Source organism: Candoia aspera, chromosome 1 (assembly GCF_035149785.1).
Source record: "Candoia aspera isolate rCanAsp1 chromosome 1, rCanAsp1.hap2, whole genome shotgun sequence".
In the NCBI taxonomy this organism is placed as follows: domain Eukaryota; kingdom Metazoa; phylum Chordata; class Lepidosauria; order Squamata; family Boidae; genus Candoia; species Candoia aspera.
This window is the reverse complement of record NC_086153.1, coordinates 115,452,046-115,463,454: the sequence shown is the minus strand read 5'-3', so window position 1 is coordinate 115,463,454 and position 11,409 is coordinate 115,452,046. Positions and strand designations below refer to the sequence as shown.

Here is an 11,409-nt window from a genome sequence, read left to right as displayed (position 1 = left end):
AGGACACTCCTCCCGGTGCACGGGACCTTCGTGCTCCTCTAGTAACCCCGCCGCCTCCGGGCCGCGCGGAACCACCATTACCGCGGCCGCTGCCTCCTCTGTCATAGCCGGCCACCTAGCCAAAACTCCCGGCGACCGTTCGGACCTCCCGCTCCTTCTCCCTCTTCTCGTAAAGGCTTCTCCTTCCGGATTTGCCGTCACACAAATAAGGGAGGCGGGCTAAGTGCTACTCGGTCCTTCTGATTGGAGACCTCCGCCCAACAGCGCAATCCTATGCTTGTTTACTCAGAAATCAACCCCGCTGAATTCAGAGGGGCCGCCTGTGAAGAAACGTCGCTAGACAAAGGACACTCCCCTCCCACCACCATTTGCCGCTGTGCCCACGGAAAACTTTAAAGGGAAGAGTGAACCCCCCACCCCACCCCGCAAGCTTTGCGTCTGCCCGGATTGGTGGCGCAGATCCCGTCCAGGCGCGAGCTCTCTGCGGATTGAACCGTAGGGACGGGAGGCGGGAGTTCCCGCCGCCGCTTTCTTCTGATTAGCGGACAAGTGGAAGAGGGCGCGTCCTTCTGGAGTAACAACAGCAGGGCGTTGGGGTGTCTCGGTTCACTCCCCCGCCATGTTCTCCTGAGAGGATCTGCTCGCTTAACTAGCGCAGCCTCGTCCGGCTCCAACCGAGGCTCAGCAGTCCTATCCCCGCGTCCCCGATCTTTTTTTCCTTTACTCATCCCTGCCCCTGCGATTCTGCGTATATCCTAAGCCTTCAGTATGGTGACTACCACAGCGCCTTCGCCGTTTCTAGCCCGTGTGTCAGCTGGTACCGAGGACTCTCGTCAGTTTCCTACGTCCCTTTTTAAACGACTCCTGCGGGCAGACCACAACAGCGAAAGACCCCAGCCCGGCTGCTGTCCAAGCCTGGGACCAAGCGGTAGCGCAAGGCCAGCGCTGAAAAGAGTGAGGCGACGAAGAGGGAAGATCCGCTCCGCTCCTTCTGGCCTCTTACAGAGCCGCTACCAGCAATTCCAACAACACCGCGCCGGTTTGGGACGAAGGAACGCCGCGCAGGGGACTCGCAACCGCTGCGAAGTCCCCGCTGCTTCGTCAGACCCCGGACTAGAAACGGGACCTTCCGCCGAGGCAGCTCCGGCACCTTCGCCAAGAACAACCCCCGTCATTACAAACAAACCCTTCAGGAAAGAGGTAGGGCGGGAAGGCTGAGAAGCAGCTCCTTCTCGAAGCTCGAGGAAGGAGCTGCTCGGAGTCCGCTCGAGGACTGGCGGGCGGGGCCGAGCCTCAGTTAGATCCCCTACGCGGAAAGGGAGCCGCCGCAGGGAGATTCCACGGGCGCTGATAGGTGGAAACCATGCACCAATCGGCTTCCAGCCTGCGCCCAGCAACAGCCGGATTCAACCCATGGGCAGAGGCGAGGCGGGAGAGCGACGTGACGGCGAGGCCGTGCCCTATGGGCAACGGGGGAGGGCTGGCCTCCCTCGCGGAGAAGAGGCCTCTAGTTTGGCTTCCCTTCGCAATTCCCGTGGGGGCGGGGCGCGGAGGTCCGCTTCCTCGGCCTGTTTACTGAGAAGTCAGTGCCCCTGGATTGAGCGGGGCTGCTTTCCAGAGAAGTGGCTTGGAAGGCGCGGCAAAGAGAGGGTCTTGGAGTGGCTTTTGCTTCATCCTGACAGGCAACCGGTGTTAATGTTCTTAAGCTCAACGTTTTTCGTCCCTCAACATCTTCCCGACATTACAGGCACCCTACAGAAAGTCCACTCTTTCCTGATGAGGGCTGTCTTGATTTTCGTAGCTCTCCCTCTCGGAGATCTTTGTCGAGTTCACATTGAAGCATAATCTACTTTAATGTGAATACTTCGGCTTTCAGTGGCGCTATTTCACACTTAGGGACATTATTTACATTGCTGTCGGTTTCAAAATCTGTTACGTTTGTATTGTAAAAATCTGAATTGTACAGTTCAGTAAGAAAGAGAATTACAGCTGTAAAATCCTCAGAACCCTAGTCAAATCCTCAGACCCTTAGGCAGAAGTCACAGTCATTTTGGTGGGAGCCCATGTATCTAGTTGGAGGAAAGCTACATTATTCTCTTTGGTACTTTAATCCACAGTTTTAAAGTAATTAAGTTGAATATCTGAGCAAGATAAAGCAGTGGTCTGATTGGGTATAAAGATCCTCATATGTCATGTAGCAATGCATTCCTGAAAACATTTAGGCAGTAACCCAAAACTAATTGCTTGAAAGCAAACTCTCTTGAAATTACTGGGATTGAAGCATACACTGTCTAGAATTAGTGTTAAGATTTTCAGAAGTCTGCTTGTTTCAGTTTTAATTTTTAACCATGATTTTTAGACAAGTGCTATCTCAAAAATACTGTCTCTAAAGTAAGACAGGTCCTGACACCTCTAGTTTACCAGCTGAAGTCCAACCAGAAAATGAAGGAAAAGGATAAACCAATTTGACAACTCTAGTGAACTGCAAACAGGCATTTATAGCTAGATGAGGCCAGAGCTTTTATTTTTATATGGAGATATAAGCTAACTATAATCATGGCAGAACCATTTAACACAATAAGAGAAAGGGTAACTGGAGCTTATTTAACCTTAAGACATTAGATATGATTATTGTCAGAGATATTTATGAGATTATCTTTTATCTTTGCAGTTGTTCAAAAACAGAATGGGAAAATCTGAGAAGGTTCCACTGCCTTACAATCAGCCTGTTCATAGTATACATCTATCTGACCAATCGAAGAGTAACAGACCGAGGAGTAAATGTAACATACCACTAAATAAATTTCCATCTACAAAAAAGTGTGAAAATAAATTTTGGCAAGAATCATTATCATCTGAACTCATTAAAAGGCAGGAGAAAAAGCCTCTGAAAAATACAGAAAATTTTAAAGTGAAGAAATCTATTTTTCTGATGGAAGCCAACCAAAAAGAAAATTATGCTGGGGCAAAATTTAGTGATCCTCCTTCACCCAGTGTCCTTCCAAAGCCTCCCAGTCACTGGGTTGGGAGCACTGTTGAATTTTCTGACCAAAACAGGAAGATGATGGCAGTCCATTTAAAGACTCTCTTAAAAGTTCAAGCATAGCTTCTGGATACTGACAAAGAACATACCAGCAATTTGAATCCAGCCTTGTTGCATCTAATTGTGCAAAAGACTGTCTAGTCTTAAAAACAGAAACTTTTCTCTAATTTTTTTATGGATATGTAAATAGTGTATATCATGTAATGTGTATATTCATATTTTGAGGTACATTTTAGTTTTGTTATGAAAGGATGTATTTTACATTGCCCATGTGGTAGATGGCTTTTGTACATAATAATGGACATCTTTTTAAAGTGTGTTTGACACGTGGAAAGATCTGTCAGCATTTGCACAAGGTACTGAGATTTTTGAAAGGAAAAAAATCTTAAGTTTCAAATGGAAATGTGAAAACATTACTGTTGCACTACTGAAACAATTTACAGTCTGTGGCACACAATATTTTATTGAAAAATAAGCTTTCAGAAAGATGTGAATCTGTTTGAAAACAATATATGGAGTTAAATTCAATTACACCATACAAAGTTCCATACAAACTTTGGAATTTAATTGACAACACTTGAAACCTAGCACTTAACTATCTAACGTAAGTAGCAGTGCTATCTGCCAGAAATAATTGGCTATTTAAAAATAAAAAATAAAACAATTTGGCCTCCCCCTTACTTGGTGGTTATTTTTTATGTGTGGTTCTGTCTGGCTGATACCTGATAAAGCAGCAGTATTACATATTTTTGTGTTATGCCAGTGATATGGTTTGCATTTTCTAAACGCTATAATCATAAATTACAAGCTTATGTACTGTAGTATTTTACAGTACTAATTTATTTTTCTTATCAGTGCATTAGATTAAGATTGCATATATTCCATAGCCTCAACAGTGATAATCCTAATGGCCTTGGAAATTGGTCACAAAATCCAAACTGGATGTAACTGCACATTATAATGTGAATGCCACTTTAGATACACAGCATAATGACATTGTAGTTGTTAGTATTGTTCACTGCTTTGGACTCGAAAGGGTGCTTCACAGCGCACAAAGTTAAGTGGCAGCTGCCAGCGATTCCTTAGACCCTTTGCATTTTTCCAAGATAGTGTGCCTCAGCTGCCATAAAATCTGAGAAACTGATGTAGTTCATTTCAGGAATTGCCAACAGATGCTACTTGATCTTCACACAAGCACCTCACCCTCTGGATCTGAAGCACTGCACACACCTAGTGGCTACGTCTAGGCACCATGAAAAGTATTTTTGCTAAATATGTACAAGGATCTTTGTTTAATAGCACATAAGTTTAGCCCATTTTGCTAGAAATCTTTTACATTCAATATGTTTTTGGGGGGAATAAGACAGTGGTTTGGATTAAGTTCAGTTCCAAACAAGCTTTCCAAAGCAACAAACACAACATTCCGTAGACATCTTCCCAAAGTTCTTTCAAAGTGACAAATGAGACAAATTTCACAGCTACATGTTCTTCTGAGAGCAGACGATGTACATACAGTACATCCATTAAATAGGGTGTTAAGCAATCAGTTTGATGAGATACATTAACGTTTTCCTCCCAGGGAGGAGATGGCTATTAGCAGCTCAAGGTAATAGTACATTTTATGGTATGTCTCAGTAGCTGCAAATAGTCTTTTTTTTCTTACAATAGTATTATGAACCTAAACTAGCAGTTAATGCCGTTAACAGAAGCTATTATCTCTGCAGGGTATCATGATGTATTTAGGGCAGAGTCTGGTTCATCTTGAAAATCATTCTTCTATAATCAGAGAATTGTAATGGAAGTGGAGCAATAGTATTCTTGCTGAATGTGATGTGTAGCTCTTTTGACTATATTTTTCTTGTAACTCAGTGGTTAGTTGATAAACACTGTTTTGGCCTCAGCACACAGTATAAATCATATTTATATTGCTATAGGCCTACCGAGTTTCATACAGGTTGCCTTCGTGATCTATGGCTGATCAATAGATACCAATCCTCTGTACACATGTACAAGTTTTTGTGTAGTTAGTCTGTAGTTTAGGCCTTCATGATGGTGGTGTTACTTCTTGCATATGCAAAATGGCAGAGAAGCTTTTGCACACATGCAAAATATTTTTTTAAGGGCAAGTGTTAGGGTATCTGTTCAATCAAGCTGTATTTGCTCCTCCTAATTCACTTGTGGCAAATCTAGCTAGGTCAGCCTGCTTGCAAAGCTCTACATAGCTTGCTCATGACAGCTGGCCTTTGGAACAACTTGCTCGTTTTATAATGTAGGGAGCTGCCTCACTCAGTCCATGTGGCTCACACTGCCATGTCTTGTCCACACAGCTCCTTCATGAGTTCAGTGGAAGGCTCTCGATTCCACAACTGGATACTAGCACTGCCCACACTGTAGCAATATCTTGACCATGCTGCTGAGTACTAGTGCAACCAGCAGACCACTCACAAGAGTGCCAGCAATACAATAAAGAGTCCCCTCATCAAAATGCCAAAAGAACTGTGTGGAGTAGACAAGCCAGTGCGAGCCATATGGCACAAGTCAGGTAACTCCATCGTCAATTGAACAAGTTCCTCTGAAGAGAGAGCCAGCTACTGCTAGGAAGCAAGACAGAGCCTCACAATTAGGCTGACCCAGCATGAACTGCCATATCTGAGTGAGGGGAACATACATTGTACACTGTGCAGATGATCTCTCCAGGAGGATTTTAATTATTTCAGTTCTGAGGCTGCCTGACTTCATAGCGACTCTAGGTGGCTTACAGATAAAAGAGGAAAAAAAGAAGACAGCCAACCAGAACCAAAACCCAAAAGCTGAACAGCCAGTAACTGTCCTAACAGCCAGGAAACACGCTGAGACAAGGAACTGGTCTCTAATGTTTATTGCTAGTACATAACAGGAATCCTAACAAACTGAAGCAGCGTGGGAAAAACCCAGACATATAAACCCCAAAGGTTAAGGCGGTCCCGATCTGTGTCTCTTTGAATGGCTGCCCAATTCCTCAGTGCTACGCATGCGCTTGACAGTCTGGATGGGAGCCCCCTGCTCGCCATCCTTACTCATGACAATAACCAAGCAAAGGGGCTTGACCCACATTCTAGCCCAGGGCCTCGGAGAACAACCAAGACTTAAGCAGTTTACAAAACGTTGGAAGTGTGGGAGCAGTACAATTTATGACCAATTCTTTTACTGTAAGTAAACTATTACCCAGCCTGAAAAGTGAAATTTCTGCTTCTGTCCTTTAAGTGGGTAACAATTATGCACTCCCCCTTCCTCTTATTAGAGTTAAGCAGGGGTATTAGCTGGCAATTCCTCAGATTGGCAGCATGGGGTCTTCATAAATCTTTTTCTGGAACATGGTCCCGTCAAATAATCTCTTTCCCCTTTGATCTGTCCATCCATCTTCCTTCTTCAGTGCTTTTCTCCAGACCTTACTCACAATCCCTTCAGGAGTTTTGACCCAGCCCCCTGGAACAATGAAAAGCTTCGGCAGCTCCAGGACTTCCTATTCCAACCTGTCTCATCTTAATTTCCAGTTTCCTCCCCTGCTTCTTGAAATCTCTGAGGTGTAGAAACACTCATGTTTCCTAGCAAGTTTATTGCTGTACAAGAACATCTTGCTTGTTCTGCAAGAACAATTGCTTGCAGTTAAGCTCTGAGGTCATATGTCTGCATACATTCCACAATCTGAAGTTGGGCTGGCTAGGGAATTCTGCGAGTTGAAGTCCACACATCTTCAGGTTGCCAAGGTTGAGAAACACTGTTCTAAGATGCTACTTAACTCTCTCTCCTATTAGGATAATTTTTCAGGATTTTTTTTCTCCCTACAGCCCCCAGCCTCATTTGGCCCATTTTTTAATTCAACCTTTGCTGGCTTCTTCCTCAAACCACATTTGTTCCCATCCTGTTCCCTTTTGAGAGTTATGCTGATGAACAGATGGACAGAGTCTTGAATTCTTTTATGTAATTTCTTTCCAACATTCTGTTGAGCTGAAATAAATTTTAAAAGGTACTGAAAACATTTAAATGCAGCAAGTTGGCAATAGCACTTTGATTCTCTGTAAAAAACACAATTTCAAGCAGCCTCTGTAGATTGGTAATATAATGAGAAGCATCTCACTTCCCAACCTTTTATTTCCTTTTTTCTGGGCTCTTTCTTCCATGTAGCATAGGGGAAATGTTTTTCCTTTCCATTTCTAGCTGTATAAACGTATTTGTTTCAGTAAGGCCATATCACTTCCAGTGGCTTAATGAGAAAATGGTGGTTTAAAAAGCTGAAACATGTTGCTCTTATTAAGATAGCTACAGTACTGACATACAGAAAAAGTTTTGAGCACCCCCTAGTGTAATTCTTCTGTCTTCAGTGTAAGAACAGCTGGCTATCTTTAGGAAAGCTTAGCCTTTTTCTCATGTCTGCATGACATCTAGATATTATTGACTGAATAGAGGCTTAGCCCATTTTGGCTGAAAGTGAGGAGGAACTGAGGAGCCTCATGAAGAAGGTGAAAGAAGAAAGTGCAAAAGCTGGCTTGCAGTTAAACCTCAAAAAGCCCAAGATTATGCCAATCACCTTGATTGATAACTGGCAAATAGAGGGAGAAAATGTAGAGACAGTGACAGACTTTGTATTTCTGGGCGCAAAGATTACTGCAGACGCTGACTGCAGCCAGGAAATCAGAAGACATTTAATTCTTGGGAGGAGAGCAATGACCAATCTCGATAAAATAGTTAAGAGCAGAGACATCACACTGACAACAAAGGTCCACATAGTTAAAGCAATGGTGTTCCCAGTAGTAACATATGGCTGTGAGAGCTGGACCATAAGGAAGGCTGAGAGAAGGAAGATAGATGCTTTTGAACTGTGGTGTTGGAGGAAAATTCTGAGAGTGCCTTGGACTGCAAGAAGATCAAACCAGTCCATCCCCCAGGAAATAAAGCCAGACTGCTCACTTGAGGGAATGATATTAAAGGCAACACTGAAATACTTTGGCCACATAATGAGAAGACAGGACACCCTGGAGAAGATGCTGATGCTAGGGAGGGTGGAGGGCAAAAGGAAGAGGGGCCGACCAAGGGCAAGATGGATGGATGATATTCTATGGATGGATGACAGACTCGATCTTGGGGGAGCTGTGGGTGGCGATGACCGACAGGAAGCTCTGGTGTGGGCTGGTCCATGAAGTCACGAAGAGTCAGAAGTGACTAGACGAATAAACAAAAAAACAGCCCATTTTTCCAAATTCACACAACACCCTGAATCACAAACTAACCACCACAGCTGAGTGGTTTGCCCAACACTTAGAGCTAAAAGGTGATTGACTGATTTGTGACATAGTATAAATTGGGCAGCAGCAATATAGGAAGATACTGGAGGTGGATGATTGCTTTAGTAACGATGGTAAAAGCGTCATTTCATTCTGCACAGAATATGTAAACTACTTCTATATTTTACTAAGAAAACCCTGTGGATGGACAAGATAAAATGACTGATGATATAGCATCAGATGATGGGTCCGTCAAGTTGGATGGCATTCAATATGCTGCTGAGGAAGAGCTGAGAGTACTAATGGTGTTTACAATATGGGTGGATTAAAGCCTTCATATCCACACTACAAGGTAGACCAGATTAGGAAACTGATTCCACAGGAAGACTAAATCTATATTTTATTGAGATGGACTAAACAGAAATTGCAAATCTGCCTGTTTTTTTCCTTTCCTCCCTCTTAAACCCCAGGGAATCAGGGGGAACCAGTCTGAGTCTTTTTCTAATACTTTCACACTTCCCTGGTTTTAACTCATGCTTCTGCACCTGTTGTTGTCTTAATGGCTCCCTACACTTCAGGACACTTGGCTGCAGGGAGAGAAATCCAAAGTTGCAAAAACAGAATTACAATGGGAACATGGAATGTAAGAAATGCAAACATGAGAAATCTTAGCACAGTGAAAGATGACATTAATCAACTACACATTGATACCCAAGGAATCAAAGAATTGAATTGAACTGAACTGAAGTGAAGTGAAGTGAAAAGAATAGAACTGGATTCTTTCAGTCAAAATATCATACTGTTCACTACTCAGGAAACAAAAAAACAAAGAAGGATTTGTGTTGCTTTCATAGTCAGGAAGGCCATAGTAAAGACAATACTTGAGTACAATGCAATCAAAGACCAAATAATACCAACTAGACCTCATAGATCACTTTTTAATATGATGGTTATTCAAGTATATGCTACAACTACTGATGCAGCAGAAGAGGAGGTTGACAGGTTTTATGGTCAAATTCAATCTGAAATTAAAAGGAATATGCAAACAAGATGTGTTGCTTGTGATCAGAGACTGGAATGCCGAAGTGGAAATAATAAGGAAAACAAAGTTGTATTGTATGGCTTAGGAAATAGAAATTAAGCAGGAGAATTACTTATTAGCATTTGCCAATCTAATGATTTCTTTATTGCTAACATTATCTTCAAACAACCAAGGACTTCTGTGGGAGGTATGGCGAACTGATGATGGCTCTGCAAAAGTGGAGCTGAGGATCATGGCAAAGACCAAGGAACCAGTGCGTAGACCAGTTCCTTAGAACCTCTCCAGATAGGACAGAAAATAGCCCACATGTGCTCTGGACAGCTGCTCCTTGCAAGGAGACCACAGGTTTTCTGTAGGTCTAAGCACCAGGAGACAAGAGGATTAGCCATCTTGCTCTTGTGATTGTTCATGGTGGAGACTTTTAAAGGACACTAAGTTCCCAAACCTCACTTTCTAATCCCTTTTGGTAATTCCTTGTTAACTTCTTCTAAGCTATTAGAGGTCTTTGGAATGACAAGTTTGAAAATGCCAGATGAGACTGCCTTCAATCCTGAACAAAAGAAAATTTTAATTATAAGCTTAACAATTTAAAGAATCAGAAATAAACAGCAAAAAGCTAAATAAGATTTTGATGTTAGAAAGTTGTAAACGGACTAAGGGTCCAAATAAAATTGGAATATTGAAACTTTTATAATAAGATTTTGGAATTAATTATAAAGAACAAACAGCTTATTGTGGGAAATAGATTGTGTTTTTGTTTTTACAAGACATAACAAAGATAAGCAATTTCATGATTTCAAAAACTGGACACTAGAGGGGACTAAATATTTTAGGTAGAAGAAAGATATACAAACCTACAAAATGATGCAAAACTATATAAAAATAAAAATACTGAAGGAGACTTTTGAAGAAAATAGTAACCACAATATCAACAATGTCAGTAATGATGTCTGCTTCTATGGATAGACTAAGTCCAAAAGATGTTATTGAAGAAATGACAGATGTAGAACAAATTTCATCTGACAAGATAGAGATGGTATAGGAAGTGGATTTACAACTCACAGACCAAGAGGATGACTTAGAAAAGGATGTTTCGCTGGATCTACAAAAGAAACTGGCTGAGATTTTAAAATTTAAAAGGGAAATACAAATGACAAACCAAGAAAGCGACCTGGATAATTTTTTCCTATTGGATTTACAAAAGAGGCTTGTTAAAGCCTTGAATAACTCTGTGCAATGGGACAAAGAAGAAATGAAGACAAATCCTATGACAATATTTGAATGAACTAAAGATTAAGACTGTTAGAAGTAAAAGGAAGGACTATAAAGTTGGTTTATCTGATCAAGATTGAAACAAAATATGTTGTTTCTTCTGGCAACCCTTTGTGGACTTTCTGCTGACACCAGGACCGAAAAGATGATGTTTTATGGATTTGTTTATAGATAAGTGATGGGATATGGGATGAAGAGATAAATGGTAACCTTAGAAGTGGTGAAGAGTCACTAAATTTGTTTACATTTGTTGTTATGAAGGTTGGAAGTCACTTTATATATTTCTTTTCTCTTTATTACATTCTTACTTTTCTTTCTTCTTCTGTTTTTTTTTCCTTGCACTTTTTCCTCCTCCTTTCTATTCTCTTTTCTTTTAGTTTGTATTAGATTTTTCTATTATAATCAAAATTCTTAATAAAATTATATATATATATATATAGTATAACTGTATGTAAAATATGAATAAAATCTAATAAAATCTTACTTATTACTTATAAGTAATCTCCAATCTGCTTACTGAGGGAAGAGGGGAACAGCTTTAACAAGAAACTTGCAACCTAAATGGGGAAATGCGACAGCTGTATTTGGTCAATGGTCAGCATTTCCCCATTCTTTCAGCAGCATTGTTTCTAGACTTAACCCAATAATTAACCCTCTAAAATTAATCTTACATAAAGACCAAGTTTGGTCTAGGGGTTAAGGTGCTGGGCTAGGAATGGGGAAACCTGAGTTCTAGTTCAGCCTTAGGCACAAAGGTGCAGAGAGTAGAGAGATGATCTTCGAGAAAGGAT

The 11,409-nt window shown here is 41.6% G+C and overlaps 1 protein-coding gene across 1 annotated transcript; it reads left to right on the top strand.

Annotated features, from left to right (window-relative positions):
- The first annotated feature begins 571 nt into the window (after positions 1–571).
- PNRC1 (proline rich nuclear receptor coactivator 1) lies at positions 572–3,723 on the top strand. Its single transcript, XM_063312155.1, has 2 exons — positions 572–1,200; positions 2,672–3,723. The coding sequence occupies exons 1-2, from the start codon at positions 769–771 to the stop codon at positions 3,104–3,106; spliced, it is 867 nt and encodes a 288-aa protein (XP_063168225.1). The 5' UTR covers positions 572–768; the 3' UTR covers positions 3,107–3,723.
- Positions 3,724–11,409: the final 7,686 nt, after the last annotated feature.

Coding starts and splice junctions, on each gene's coding strand:
- PNRC1 (XM_063312155.1), top strand. CDS start 769: ATGGTGACTACCACAGCGCCTTCGCCGTTTCTAGCCCGTGTGTCAGCT. Junction 1,201..2,671: donor ACAAACCCTTCAGGAAAGAG/GTAGGGCGGGAA, acceptor TTATCTTTGCAG/TTGTTCAAAAACAGAATGGG.